Source organism: Camelus dromedarius, chromosome 12, assembly GCF_036321535.1.
Source record: "Camelus dromedarius isolate mCamDro1 chromosome 12, mCamDro1.pat, whole genome shotgun sequence".
Taxonomy (NCBI): Eukaryota; Metazoa; Chordata; class Mammalia; order Artiodactyla; family Camelidae; genus Camelus; species Camelus dromedarius.
The window spans coordinates 71,920,714-71,936,998 of NC_087447.1; the positions used below are offsets into that span (position 1 = coordinate 71,920,714).

At 36.4% G+C, this 16,285-nt stretch overlaps 1 protein-coding gene across 8 annotated transcripts in view; it reads left to right on the forward strand.

The window, feature by feature from the left end:
* The window catches only part of GRIA4 (glutamate ionotropic receptor AMPA type subunit 4), a 432,578-nt gene that overhangs the window by 393,673 nt on the left and 22,620 nt on the right, over positions 1–16,285 (forward strand). Inside the window, exon 14 of one of the 8 annotated variants that reach the window (XM_064492863.1) lies at positions 2,690–2,982. The exons of the other annotated variants lie outside the window; for them this stretch is intronic. Coding sequence (XP_064348933.1) covers positions 2,690–2,711 — 22 coding nt within the window. The 3' untranslated portion in view covers positions 2,712–2,982. Of the gene's footprint in view, positions 1–2,689; positions 2,983–16,285 lie in introns of those variants that run through there. 8 annotated transcript variants of the gene reach the window in all.

The following is a 16,285-nucleotide window of genomic DNA, read 5'->3' on the forward strand; positions in this document are numbered from 1 at the left end:
GAAGATGTTTAATTCATATTAAAAATTAAATAAATCTTGCTAAATTGACTAAGTTACACAGAAGTAGGTCTCAGATAAGCACAAAGGCTTTTACAACAATTAAAACTGATCCAAAAATGGAGAGGGGGAATGGCTATGATTCCCAACATCAGAGTGGTTCAAATAGAAGTACTGTCGCATCTCTTAGGAGAGTGCACTGTGGCAGCGACAACTAGATTCCCTTCTCACCCTGAGACTCTGAGCCATGTCCTGGGCTGTCTCAGCAAAATAACCAAAGAATTCTCTTACACCTCTCTGAACTTGCAGACACTTAATAAGACTAGGGGAAATTTCATTCCCAGAACCTCAACAGAAGCTCGTCCAGTTTCGAAATTAAATAAGTCACTAGTTCAGTAAATAGCTGCTCTTCCCACCGTCTGTCTACATTGAGAAGTGGAAAGCTATTGAAGGAAAGCACTTCTCTGAAAGAACCACAGAGCTAGAGGTAGACACTGTTCTTGTGTGCTAATATACACAGACATTTAAAATTATATACTGACATCCAATTTTCAGCAAGTACAAATCTGGCAAAATTCGCTGGATTATATGAATAAAATGGCAAAAGCAAAGCACATGCATGTAGAAGAACTTCCTTTTTTTTAGAATAGAAGATGTATTTCCATATCTAGATACAGTTAAAAATTTGATCCATGTAATATGGTATCCCATGGTGTTTCAATATGTTAATATTTGGGAGGGTTGATTTTTAAGGATGCTATGATAATGCCAACAACTTTAGTACCACTTAATTTCTTTTTCATTTTTCCCTTCATCACAAATAGCAATCAGTTTATGCCCTGAAGCATGAAGACTGCCCAGCCACTGTAGTTGTAACCAATCCAAGCGGTATACCTACAGTTATTTTTATACATAGATTCTCAGATCATTTCAGAATATAAAGATATTTAAGTCAAACCTCTGTCATATAAGTGAGTTCCATGGATGAAGGAGGCATTTCATAACATATAGTTTACCCTATTTTTCTCTTTATAGCACAGCTTTACAATTTCTGAATGTATCTGTTTCAGAAAAAATAAGGTCACCATTTCTGCATACATCCCTTAGAATTTATAGTGTAGTGGATAGAAATCTAGTTTGTCAAAATAGCCATTCTTCAAATATTCATTAAAGAAATGAAGTTAAAGTTTCCAAGGAAGAACATGAGAAAAAAAATATATATATATATATTTGTAGTAGGAGTTTTATTGTGCCATATTTATATCATGTAACTTCAAGGTGGTTAAAGTTCATAGGGTGACTCTAATGCTAAATACATGGTAATAGCGATGGATATATAATACAGAATCTGCCATACAGTGTTTTTTCCCTGCACATTTTCATAATAGCCATCTGAGTGATGACCACAACATCCTTCATTCTGACATCACTCTGGAATATACTGTAATAACCTGAGGTTCCAAAGTTCATCCATTTTCTCACTTGATGTCATTTTACTTGATTAAGAATTTTAATAAGTTACCCAAAGTTAAATAACAATAGCACATGATCTTGTATGGGTTCAGGCTCATTCTTGGTCTCCACTTTCCTCCACGTCTCACAGAATTCAATCAGTTGTCTGGTATTTGACCTTTTTTTTGTGGGAGCCAGTCATGATCTTTGAAATTATGCCAAAGGGTGTCTAGGAATTGACCCTAAGCTCAGTGAATTAGACAGTGGTCTCAAAAAGAAACAAAGGAATTCAAGTAAGAAAAGATCAAATCAGAGACCATACAAGTGAAAAGGAAATAAAATATAATAACTACTACATAGCAAGCACGTGTATACAAATATGTTTTCCCCTACGACCCCTTGACTTTGGCTCTGGTGTCTTCATCTGGGCAGATGACGCTGCTGGAATTCAAGGCAAAGAGCTGAGACATGACAGAACTGGAATAGAAACCCATTATTGCCTAATTCCAAATCCATGCTCTTTTCATCGTGCTGCCTTGTTTCTCTCCAAAGACACCAAAAGTCCTACTTAGACAGAGGAACATTAAAGGGGAGGAAAAAAATCCCATCTTTATCCTACCTGTGATTTCCTGTTTTGAAAAATTAAGCACATAGTTTCTGATAATATTCATCTCCCAGACTTTTTCCTAACGCTCCCATCTAATGACCTCTTAGATTTTCTTTCATTTTTATAGTAATTCTTGTTCATATCAGATTTAGTACTGCCCTAAACATGATGTTGCTTGTAGCACTATGATTTTACCCTCAAAAGATATGAAGACCATGAGGGGAATGGGTTGAGCACATCACAGCATGCCTCTTTCCATCTAGGGAACGCTAGGTGCCCCCATGGTACAACCTTCATGATTCACTCCCGCTGAGCAACGCCCTTCCATAAGTTACTCTGCTCTAAGTCAGCCTTCAGTTTATGGGAGTGCTAATAAAACAGACTGACTCAGGACTGCTAATAAGATACACTGACTGAAGAGCAGATAATTCTGTCTCCCTTACACAGCTGTTGTTCTTTCCCCTTTGGCTTAATCCTTCAGTGGATTTTAAGTTCAATTCAATGATCGCCCCAGTATATCAGACAGTTGGTAGTGTCTTGTGAGACCTGAGGAAGGGATCAGCCAGAACTGAACTTGACTTTAATACAAGACCATGTTCTATTATTGTTTAACTTTGGGTATTTCTCCCCTAGGAGGAGGACAGAGGAGAACTAACCAGCTCCAGGACCAAGGTAAGAGGGGAGTTTTCTTTCAAAAGAATGGGTTCCATTTATTTGAAGGAAACCCCTCCCCCACCTATTTTTAATTCCCTTTTCTTTATACATTTATATTTTTAACCCAACAGTATTAGGAACCAGCTTGCCACCCATGCATAATAGTTTTTTTTTTGAACATCCACTTACAAATATAGGAGGAAAAAATAAAAACCTTCACATAAGTCATATCAGTTAAACACTAACGTTTTTATGTTTTCTGTCATTATTAATATCAGTGCCAGTTTTCTATTAAGGATTAGATTCTCACATAGGCCTTAGGAAACCATTATCAGCTGTTAATTTCACTCTACGTAAAATACGGATAGTAACTGACAAACCACAATGGATAATGGGGTTACAAAAATATTAAAACTAAAATCCAAAGTGTTTCTATTAGAAAATATATCATTATTAAGAAATTTTTGATTAAAAGAAGCAGCTGATATAATTTAAATGATACATAATTTGATGTATAGTCAAGTTAGACTTCTGGTGTGAAGTAATGTATTTAACGCGGTATTTAAGGTACCGTATGAAAACTGTGGTTCGAAAAATAAGAGGAGAAGGAGGTAATATTGTCTTGAGCAGTATTTATCCATCCTTATAGAACCTCTTCCCAGGCCTTTTATGTTGCTTTTAATGGCTTTCAGTGATACCTCTCACATTTTACTTTGCTGTCCATGAAAATCATCAGTATTCCCTGCCTTTGGTACTCAATTTCAGTCTGGTCCCTGCATAGGGAAGGAATACAAGGTGAGAAACAGGTGAGAGAATTTATAAAACATCCAAAATTTGAGACATGAGAAGAAATCACATGGATGATGGAGGCACCAGCTTCCAGATTCTATCCAGAAGTAGTCTTTGTTATTGTTGCTCTCCAAGGAGGCTAGATTTTATGTGACTCAGGTGGGTTTTAGGAAAGCTTTAGGATCAGATAACTGAGACACGTGGGGATCAAGATGAAGGAAATTTCTGGAAAGAGAAGAAATGTGCAGAAAGAATGAGAATTCAGATCATGAGTTACCAGAAAATAGTTAGCATCTTTCAGAAACACAGTTTTTGCTTTGTCACAAATATGTTCAAAATCTTGGCATCTTAAAATCGGATTGTTGGGGTTTTTAATGAAAGGAAGTCATTTCAGAAGGATATATTTTTGTGAGACACTTGTCTTCTGAGCAGTGAACCATCGTAGTCACTGGATTAGGAATATACATAAGAGGAACATACAACATAGAAATTTAATTTTAACACCAACATACTCTATTTATGTAGATCATGATATTGCAGTGGTCACCGAATCCAGAAACCTAATCACTGAACTTTCAGCAGATAATGCATTTTGTCAGAGTCAAATAGAACCTAACTTTGACTTTCTCACTCACTGACTCTTTTAGTGAAAAGTACTGGAAATATTTGAGACACATTATTTATTTCTGATTAATTTATTCCTGAGTTTTAGGATGCCAGCTGTATGGATTGCATAAGCAAAAAAGAAAAAAGTCACGATATATTTAGTGGGCTGTATGTGTTAGAATTGGACACCCTTAGTTATGTCAGGCAGATCTGCTGTGTACTTTGAATTCCTATGAAACATGTCACCGTAATCTCATTCAAGGAAAGAATTATTGGTGGTTCTGCAGTGACTTCTTGTTCTTCTGCATAACCTGAAATTGAGACGAAATACCATTTTTTTGCTTGTTTTGTTGCTCAAAACAGTAAAAGTATTGCTCTCATATTAACTGCATTCAATATATTAGGCATATCTTAAATAGTTAATGCCAGTGCTCAAGCCAGTAGTTTAAAAAGTACCCAAGCCCTGTTGAGGAGCAAATAGCTGAAAGACTTTGTGATATATTCTAGTATTAACACCAGTAGGAGCAACTTGGGTAAGACTGTTAGCCAATAGGGAGGCCCTCTAAATTAAGAGGCCCACCAAAGTGTGGGTCCTTGCCTGCGGGCTGGAAAGGATTCACAGCTGAGGCAGAGGGACAGAGTGAAACTGCTTTTATTTCTTAAAAGAGGAAGAAGAAGGAAAGTGCTTGAGCGGGAAGAAGGAAAGACAAGCGCTCAAGCCAGGAAAAGGCACTGGAGTGGAGCCATCAGCCACGGCGGCTGGTAGAGACGGCTCTGGCCCGGGTCAGGCCACTTTTTATGGGAGGCTTCTGCCCTCATGTTCTCCTTCTGGGTGTGATGGTGCTAGTCAATCGTTGTTCAAGTTTTTTGGTCCTTATATGGGCTTTTCTGGTGGTGGTTGTGATGTGGTGCTAGTGGGGGTGTCATTTAGCATGCTAATATATTACCATGAGTACATAATGAGGCTCAGGGTCCATTGGTAGTCAAGTCGGCCACCATCTTGGACTCTGTTGCTTCTAGCCAGTTCTTACTTCTTCTTTGCAGCTGCTTCCTGAGACCTAGATAAAAGTAATCAGTTTCTAGTCGAGGGAGGGGCAGGGGTATGGTCCTGGAGGGCAACAGCCTTGATGACCAAAAGGAAAGTTGCTTTTAACCAAAATGCCGCAATTTGGTGGACCCAGTATCTCCCTTCCAGAAAAAAAAAAAAAAAAAAAAAAAACTCCAAAGATTCTGTTCAGCCATGAAACTTTGAAAGGGAAATGAAGAAATAATCTCAGTTAATCCTTGAGATAGGTGGTTAGAGTAGTTGCCAGCCCCCCTGCAGGCTTGTCCTCTTTGAGCTTGCACTTCTAAGGGTGAGGGAGGCCTAGGAGACAATAAATGAGAGGCATGGATTGGTGGAGGGGCCACAAGGTCCTGCTTCCTTTCAAGACAATTTTAATAATTTAAACTTTTTGTCATTTCTTCTTCTTTAAATTTTTAATAAAGACAAATGAGAGTTGGAATATATTTTTGTTTTGAAATATGATTATGAGCCTTGTTGCTCTCAAAGAGTTGCTTCGTGTTTCAGTTAGGATAGTGTAAATGTTAAATCTTTACCGACACATGTACTCAGAATTCTTAGCCTTCAGGTATTTTCAGAGAATAACAGAAAAGCCACATGCTCTCCTAGTTATGAGCCCCCTTTGAATGGCAAATTCAGACAGCTTCCTTTCAACATCCTATTAGCTTATAATCTCTGTTTCTCTAAGACCTATTTTTATCACTCAATTTCCTTTTCCTGTTTGTACCATTATCCCACCTAACCAAAATCCAAGCCAAAACTTAAGGTAGATGAAACAAGATTAATTAAGACATTTTAAGTTAAATTCAAATATAGTGTACTGCTAATGAAACTGAAGCTTTAAATAAAAGAGAAAAATTAAAACTTTTTTCTCTCAAGAACGAGATAAGAAATTTAAAGTATTTGTATATAAAGGTTAAGTAGATGTATTTAGTGAATTAAATACATATTTATATATATATATAATAAACTTAATTGAGTTAAACCAAATACAGTTAGCTTTAAAATCTGTTTACGATAAATGCAATTTTTATTTCTAAAATGTGATAAATTGTATTTGTTAACTAAAAAATACACAACCTAAAAGTTGAGAGTTCTGTTTCGTTTGGTGGACTTTCTGAGGACTCCAGCCTGGGAGGCAGCCTCTCAGATTGCTCTAAGAAACTGCTTCGAAGAGGCAAGGGAGGAGCCAGGATATATGTGAGTTTTTGCAACAAAGACCAGGTAGTCGGAACATCAAAAGATTACTGTAGATAATGAATTTAACACTTTTCTATGTTTGGGCTTATTGAAATGACTCCTTTGATACGCACCTTAGCTGTCTAGGGCCAGTGTCCTGTTCTTTCACATCCTGAGTTCCCTGAAGGTAACCCCTGGGGAGTGGCCACAGAGACCAGGCTGCCTACTTGTCTCCATCCTGAGTTCCCTCTGCTCACTGTTGGAGGCGGCAGCAGTGGCTGATGACTTGATGGCTACAGCATCCTCTGTTTACTGATATGGCAAGTACTATATTTCATTCACATATTGTTCTAAGTAGGAAAAATTTTTTCTAAAGGTGTTATGTTTTATTTGCAAAATAGATTAGAACTGAATTATAAAAATATGAGTATCTGGGGTTTTTATCTTAGAGTTTAGTTGGAAGTGTCAGATTTCCCTGGATATTTACAACAAACTTGTCTTTGATTTTATCTTTTAGAATTCTTTGGCTACACATACTTTACTGGTGACCCCTTTATTTTAACTCTCTATAATCCTCTGAGATGCTTTCTTAGGTTATTTTTTTATACAATGGACAAAATTGCTTGCCAACATTCATCATGATAGCTAGTCTCAGTAATTTTTATGTCCCTTTTGCCAGTATTTGATGATAGGCAGCTTTTGAAGCCTTTTGCTTTGTTTTGTTTTGCTTCAAAATACTCTTCATACCAGATCTTCCCAAAATTCATTAGATTCCAAGGTTGAAGAATTTTCTTTTATCGTCTGACACACTACACTTTTATTTTAATGAGATTTTTGAAAAGTAGCACCTTACGTTAACTCACTGACATTTCTATTCTTCACTTAGTTATCACACGCCCACCGCATTCCTTGCCCTACATTAGGACTGAGGAAGGTATAAAGTACCATAAAACAAAGCTGTTGTCCCCCAAGAAGGAGAAAAATGTACTGGTAAAATTGCAAAGTAATGTATGACTTAGAGCAACAGTGAGCGCTCCAGAAAATAAATAGATGATTTGAAGAAGCCGTAGATAAACAGCATCTAGAATATTTGGGAAAGACCTGATAAAACAAGTTTAGATGTACTGATTGGTAAATATCAATTGAATGAATAAGTCAATGAGTGATTACTGGAAAATGGTAGGAACTTTAGAAAAGTTTTTTTAAAAAGGAATTCTTGGTGAAGTTTCTATCATGAGACTGGAATTGATTCTGAATAAAACATGTCTGGGACTTTAAGGAAACTAGGCTGGCTGGAGGCAGAGAAAAGCTGTTTGGGGAACTAGAGTGGTTAAGAGACTGGGTTTCTGTGTTAGGCAGACCCAGATCCTATTCCCATACTTGCCATTTACTAGCCATGTGGATACAATGAGGATTCGGTGAGAATGCAAACAACACACAGAGTCTGGCTCAACACAATAGAATGAAATTATACTTTAAAGGCATCTGTAAACTGAATTTGGGGGAAGCCTTGAATGCCAGAAAAATTAGAATAGATTAGTATCTTGGAGGCAATCAGGAGCCACTGCAGATTTTGGACAAAGCACTAAAACAAGCAAAGAGGCAAGGTTGTTCTGACTTTGAGGATCTGAGATTGGATTGAGAGAGTCAATGGCTCTTGTCTCAGGTGATAAAGCCTTTGACTGAGGGGATGCCAGTGTAATAGAAATAAAAATATGAATTTAGGAGACACTTCAGAAAAACAGTTCTTAAAGGATAATTGGCTATAGGAAAGGTAGGAAATGAGAATTCAAAGATGAGATTGAGTTTTTATGATCGCGCTTTTTTCTGTTAATTGTTTTTACATTTCTATTCCTTCTGTGAAAAATTCAGTCTGTTATACCGAAGCTTCCTTATGATGCTGGTCTTAGGAATCCCAGATTACATATCCTAAAAGATTAAAACAAATAATTAAGAACCTTGAATTATCAAAACAAACCTATCTAATATTAACGTGGTGAGAAAATAAATGCTACCATCTAATCAAATCAAGTCATCATTTAGATGATGTATTGCTTTTTAGAGAAAGTCAGTATTGCTTTTTAAAGAAAGTCATCTACTGACTGTACTTCTTTCTGGAATATATAGGAAGAATCAGTTCAGTTGATGAGATCAACTGCCTTTGAAGACTTAGGAGTATTTAGCCAGACAGCACAGAAGTTGCCAACTTACTAGTGTAGAAAATACAAGTCAAAGTTTAATCAAGGAGCAACCACTACCAAGTGTGAAAAACTTCTCAGGAAACAGAAAATTTCCTTCAAGACCCATAGGAGGGATTGGTAAATAGTTTAACTCCCCAGGAAAGGGTGATAGGAGGCAAAGATATCATAGTAACTTTGGGAAAGAGCACTGGACCAGAAGGCAGAAGACCTGCGTCCCAGCTGGGCTTTGGTGAGCAAGCCACCTAACTTTCATTAGACCCCAGTGACCACACTTGTAAAATGAGAAGGTTGGAGCCAACCTCTAAACCATATTTTGACTCAACTATTGTATGATTCTTGTTCTTTAAAGCAATTGTTGGACGTTTTTAAGAATAAGCAAAGGATGCAAAAAGGAAGCATGGTCGTAGTTCATGGAATGGCTTAGAATTCTGGAAATTATATAAAGAGAATAAAAGGAATGTTCTAGGAGATGAAAGAATCTAAAGTCAGGGGTGGGACAGAGTCCACACAGCTAATGACGGTCCAAGCAGAGCACCTTTGCTTAGCACCGCAAAACAACCACCAGGTCTTGTATTTTTGAAATTTTACTTTAGAATGATAATAATCACAACTTAAAAAGTTACTAATATCCAGAGATAACTTGAGGTACTTCATAAGCTAGGAAGTTGTGGTCATACCTTGAATTAAAGTCCTTTATTGTATGATTTGATCACAGATAATGGTAATAATGGGGTGGCTTGGGGCAGGGACTTAATCCCATATCATCTCAAACAGCACACTCAAAAGGCCACCACAAGTCAAATGAAATGTACATTATTTACTATGATTAATCTATATTGTCTCAATATTATACAAGGGTAAATAAAAGTATGTTTTGACAGTTTTTATTTTTAACGTTTATTGATTTAACAGACAGTCCTCTAAAAAAAAAAAAAAACCCATGTATGATGTGCTTGCAGAATGATCACAAGTTGAGGTTAATATCTTGGAAAGTCCTTCCTGCCAAATCACAGTCTTAAAACCTCTTCTCTATTAAAATTCTGGAGCCACCATGGGTTACAGAAATATTTTTATTTCTCTTACCTTTAACAGACATATTTGAAAATAGTCATTCATTAATTTCAAAGCAGGTGTTATCAGGATTGTCAGGGCAGGGAAGGTATAGCTCAGGTGGTAGAGCATGTGCTTGCATTCACAAGGTCCTGGGTTCAATCCCCAGTATTCCCTCCAAAAAAAAAATAAATAAGTAAACCTAATTACCTACCCCTTCAAAATAAATAAAAAAATTTTTTAAAGAGGAAGAAATTTTCCTCTGCCCTTCAAGGTTCTTCTGGCTGGTCTAAGTGTTGCTGCAAAACTGGCCTCTGGACCCTGAAAGACAGATTGAGACTTAGAGGCAGAGTTTTGGGAGAATCAGAAAATAACAGCTTTATTGCTTTGCCAGGCAAAGGAGAGTCACAGCAGGCAGTGCCTTAGAGGCTGTGAATCCCTCTTGGGGTTGGGGTCTTGAGGTTTTATAGAAAAACCGGATGGAACAGAAGAGGTGATAACAATCAGGGCATTTTACAGGATGCTACATTCCTCTTAACCTCAGTGAACCTTCCTAGCATCGTGTCGTGGAGGAACTCTGGAGGGTCTGTCCATTCTTCTGAGATTTCCGCCTGTTAGCTCCTTCCTGGAGCATAGCCTCCAGGTTAAAGCTATTCTTAGTAAGGAATATATAGAAAGGAGAAAGCCTAATGGAAAATTGGGGAGGTTGTTTAGCAAAAAAGCAACAAGAGAGAAGGAGCAAGCTGCAGGACATCTCATTCCAAATGAGTCAGCAAACAGTTTTAGCATCAGGGAAGTCAGTCTGTAAGTTTACTTTCTACTCCTTCATGAGAATTAAATTGATGTGAGATAGATTAACAAGAGAAAATCAAACAAAAGTTTAATAACATGTATACATGGAGAGACACAGGAAAACTGAGTAACTTGTCAAATGGCCAAAACCCTCACCTTAAACTATCTTCAGCTAAAGGCAAAAGAAGATGTTGGGACTTCAAAGAGGGAGGAAGGCAATTCACACAGAGAGAGAAAAGCAAAATTCTGGGAAACAAATGTTTGCTGGGCCATGCAGAGACCATGGGACACAGAGTGGACTCTGATCTCTAAGAGTCTCCCCCATTATACCCAGCCCATATTCTTCACAGACATCTCTGGTGATAGCTTTATTCCGGTAAAAGACCAACTTTCTAAATTCTTATGGCAGTTAGCCGGAAGGTCAAGGTTTCTTCGTGAGTTTTTTGGGCCTTGATTGTTTTCAGTTTGAAATAATTCGCATGCCAGAGCTATTTGGGGTTTGCAGATTTTGTTCTCCTTCTTTTAGAAGTTTCACAGTCCAGAAGTTGAATTGATAGATTGCTTTACATCTTACTGAATCCATCTCATTGTCCTGACAATAGGTCAGTTCATTCTAGGATGTGATAATGCAGGCAGGCTCTCAAAGACCTGTAGGGTGCAAGCAATCAGGTACTTAATAAGAGGCATTTCTGTGGAGAAAAATGAAAAATAAATGTTAATGATTGGAGCAAATTATAAACCTGATGTCTGAGTCCTGAGAGCTGCCAGTCAAGAAGTTTTCTAGACATTAGGGGCAAAGCAGCAAGCACTGCAGTTTGAAATGTTTCTGATGGTGCTGTTGCAGGATGAGGGGTGTTGCGAGAATGGTCATATGCTGGGTCAGGCTGAGTTCCTGGGACAGGCTGCCAAGCGAGGGCAGGGAAAAGTGAGTGAGTCAAGAGTGAGTCCAAGTAGAGAGAAAGCAGGTTCATTCAGGGAGATACACAATCCAGAAACAGAGTGTAGACCATCTCAGAAAGTGAGAGCAGGCCCTGGGATGTGGGGTGGTTAGTTTTTATCAACCGGGTAATTTTGTAAGCTAGCAAGTGGAAGAATTATTCCAACTATTTTGGGGAAGAGACAAGGATTTCCAGGAAGTGGGCCACTCCCCAGTTCTTGGCCTCTTATGGTCAGCCTCTATACTGTCATAGGCCCTGTGAATATTTCACTTAGCATGCTAATTTATTACAATGAGCATATACCGTGGGTTAAAGTCTACCGGAAGTCAAATCCTCTGCCATTTTGGGCCTAGAAGATTCCATCTAGTTTTTGTCATATCCTTTTTTTTTTTTTTCAAGGAATGTGTTATTATTTTAATGGTCATGCCCTGCCCCCTTCTCTCCTGTCTAAATGTAATCGGGTGTTCAGGTAAACTTTTTGAGACAGTCATGAGATTTGTCTAAATATAGATAATTATGGTGCTCTCTCTTAAAATTATATCAATTGTTCAGCTTCAGTTTTCAGGGTTTCAGGAAAAGGGCAGCTTTAGTTCCTAATGATTTCAAATGAAAAGGAGAAGCAGGAGAAAAATTGGAAACATTAGTTTGAACCATTGTAGCCACATATTTGAGGAAACTAGAAGAATTCAGGATTCTGTCCACTGACAGTGGAAAAACAAACCTTGAAGATAATTAATACAACTACAACCTAGTAGCCACAACTACATTTTAGTTTCTGCTGGAACACATTTTTCTTCTCTAAAAATCACCTCACTTTTATCAAAGAAAATCAAATTAAGACTAATTTGTTTGCAAAGTAAATTCAGTGTCATTAAACTTGGCCTGCAAGGCCAGCAAGAGTAGCAATTGACCATATAGGCACTTTTAAATCTATTTTGCTGGAACTTTTCAAGGGAACCCTTAGATCTGAACTTTCAAAGGCCTCTCAAGGCCAAGGACTTGCCATCAGATTTGTCTGTAGTATCTATACATTTGGGTCAGTTCCTCTCTTCTTGAGGTCCCCAAGATATTCTGAGGTTCTTGGGCCTGCCAGGAAGTAACCTTCCTTACTCTCCTGGTAAGGCTGCTGGGAACCCAGTAATCAAGATGCCAGGCTGTTTTTCAAGGAGCTTTATGGGTCTATAAAGTCAATCTTAGTTCCTTAAAGCTGTCTGGTCATATCTGATTCTATGCACATTCACAAATATGACATTCCAGTCAAAGACTTGGTAATATAACCAATGTTTCCAATGATCTCCTGTTACAAGGGGAACAGATTCTTAGCGAACTTTTGTAAATAACTATACTGCCATGAAAATAGGAATACTCATTTTGAGTTTCCAAAGTCTGAAGGAATCAGGTAGGGAGAAAAAGATCTTTCAAATCTATTTACAAAGGTATAATTTACCAAATTGCTGTAAGTCATAGAGGAAATGTTCCCTTATATCTAGAATGCAAAGATTAAAAAGCCAGTGATATTTCAGACAAAAAGTCATAAAGATTATAAACCATACTCATCAGTTCATTCTTGTTGAACTTGATCTTCCGTTAGAAGTTTTATGCAGCCATTAGGTTTTTCATTAGAGTTCTATAACTTCTTACCATTTTAGTTGTATGACCTGAAAGTTATCAGAAACTTATATTTGCCCAAAAGTCCTTTCTATGAATCTTCTTGAAGATCTTCATTTTTTGTAAAAGCATCTTAGTAAAACAATAACTGTCCATAAATGACAAAAGGCTTAAAATTGCATTGTTAAAGATCTGATTGCAATGCAATTGACAAGAAAATTTGGCAATTTCTGTGACATACAACATTTTAAGATAATAAATAGAACTAAGTCTGATAGCATGCCAGGATCCAAATTTTAGGAATTTCGTATAACTTCTAGAATATCTATATGAATAACATTTACCCATACAGTATAACTTAAGGAAGCTTATCATCACTCATTTGACAATGCTTCCCATGTAATTTAACACATCACTAAGCCTAATTAGGTTAATATCTCTCTTTGAGATGTTTCAGGGACCCTCTAAAACATACCAAAGTTAACTAGAGGTCAAAAGGACTTTATTAAGAATTTGATTTGGGGAAGTTTGTCAAAGGTACCAAAAGGTTTTAAAACACTTGGTCAAATAGGAATATAGGTCACTGTGAGACAATAGTTATTCACTTAATCAAAGTGATGATAAAAGATTTGAAAGGTAAATACAAAAAGTTATAACACATTCCTTAAATGATAAGAAACTTTACAATCTGTTATCAAAGTAGAACAATATTCCAAGAAAATTTTGTCCTCTTAGCAGAAAAAAAAAATCTAATTTTGTACCAGCTTACTTTAAATATTAGATAATTCTAATGTTCACTCAATTAAATTCATTTTAAGCTTAGCCAGTCCTGACAATGCACAAAACTATTTTTTGTAGGATTCCTTTTCCACAAACCTTCTATAAGTTTGTTTCTCACCTTCAGATTTTGACCTATGACTTCTCTTTTACTCTCTCCCTATTTTTTAACCTCTTTCTAGTGCAGAATTACTTTCTTTTCCCTTAACAGAATGTATTTCCACTCCTTATATCTTTTTTTCTTGCATATGAAGATGTTTTCCTTGTTAATTTTACTAGTTTTAATTATATGGATTAATTAGGATTCTTAATCATTCGAAACCTTAATTTCTAATGAAATTAAGAAGTGAGCAATTGTAAACTGTTATATCAGTATTTTTTTAATTGTCAAACTTATGAATATATTTTATAATTTCTGAAAACTTACATTTCCTCATAGCATATTTTTTTCCAGTGTGGTATATCACATATTTCCAACAAACACAAACATTTTTACTTTTTCTGTAATAAGAAGACAAAAGAAGGCTTAGATTTGTTTAGTAATTAATGTTCAATATTTTAGCATCTCTGGAAATGATCTAGATGTTCAATGAATTCCCATCATTTGACTTAACTTAGCAAAACCCTAAAGCTTCAAGTCACCAAAAAAAAAAAATTAGGGAAAAATATTTTTAAGTATACATGCCTTAAAAACATAATTATTCTTGAAAAGTTTACCTAAAAACTTGTGTTTTATTTATATTTATTTAATTATAAAAATTTTATCATACAAGTTATCTTTTTTGTTTTTGCTGACAAATTTTGTAACAGAGATAACTGAGTTGATTTGACTTGTGGTAAAGCTAGTAAAATATATCTTACGTTTAATGCTGATAACTCTCAAGATAAGCCTATTTGATTAAACCAACAAACTTAAACTTTCTTTTATTTATTAAAGATTAATCCAAGATTACATAAACTTGAAAACATTTGAGTTTGTTTCTACTACATTTAGAAATATTTAACAAATAAGTGCTTACTTTTAAGTCAATTAAAAAGAGCTCTTTTACAAATTAATTTTGGTAATACCACTTGAAGATAGAAAAATACCATATCTATATTGTACACACATAGACACCACTAGAGATCTCATAACTTTCATTTTAAAACTTTTATTTTTTTAACATTTTTTATTGAGTTATAGTCATTTTACAATGTTGTGTCAAATTCCAGTGTAGAGCACAATTTTTCAGTTATACATGAACATTCATTGTCACATTTTTAAAACTTTAGTAATGAATCAAGTACAACACAAAACACTAGTTTCTAAATAATAGTTGGAATAAGTTAAGTTGATCTGCTCAGAAGCTTCTTTACCATTTTTGGAAAAGATTTTTAAGATTTGTATTTGCTCTCAATAAATCCTCAAGGAGGCTGTGAATTCGATTTAGGGTAAGGGAGCATTTCCAGCAGATTGTACTTTTTAAAAGGCCTCTTTTTTCCCCACTTTGGTTTTTCAGATTCTACCTGAATGAGTCAACCAGGCTGTCTCAGGCCACTGTGCACTGTATTTACATTTCTGATTGTGTAGAGATTTTTAAGACAAAGACGATTGCTTTCAGTTTCCCCAGAGCACTGGACTGCTGCCTAAATGATATTGAAAGGCTGATCTACTCATTCAACTAGGGTTTCTTTAATTTTCTTCTTTACATCACAGAGAGGATGTCTAGCTAACATGGAAACCAAGAGATTTCTATGTTCTAGAACTTTAGGATTCAAGCCATCATGCCTTCAAAAACTCTGCACAAGGCACTCAATAAAGGCCCTCTTTCTGGGCACACAAGTCAACCCCATACAATTCACTCTAGGGGCAAAATCTTCCACTATTGCTTCTTTTGCACCCTGAATATCGGCCCCCAGTTTCCATCTCATATTATGTGAGCTCAGGCAACCCTATTCACGTCTTTTAGCATGTTGAGTTAACACTTCCTAAAGGGTGGATTTACTTGCCCTGTCTTACAACCCCTGACAAGGGAAACATTTCCCAGTGAGACACAATGCCCATCCCCACAATACAATCAGGCAAAAGAGATGCAGCCATCTTACATAAAGTCCATCCAAATACACCAATTTTCCTATAAACTTTCATCTCAGTTCCATCAATTCTTATACCTTTAATCTTCATTTCCATTAGAACCTCGTCAACAAGTCTCAGTCTTACAAAGAGTCCCAGAAACTTTTCCTTTTTGGCCCCCAGTCACTTTATTCCTGTATAAAAGGCTTTGGAGACCCCAGGAAGGGGTTAAACCAAGGGACCCAAGCCCTTTTGTCAATCTTTAACTTGATTAATCAGCTTAACTGTTGCCCCAAGAAACTACTGGTCAGGTTTCTCAGTGTAATTTTTTTTTTCTTTCTAGTCTTTTAAATTTAACTAAATTGGGGTAATTACAGCAGATTTGTTTGGAGTCCTTTAACACTAGGGGCCACCAAAAGGGGACCCTTTTGGCTCACACAATCTTAGGTAGTGCTGTATTAAAAAACCTTTGTTTTGATCCCATCAATGCTCATTTTATTTATCTCAATTCTTAATAAT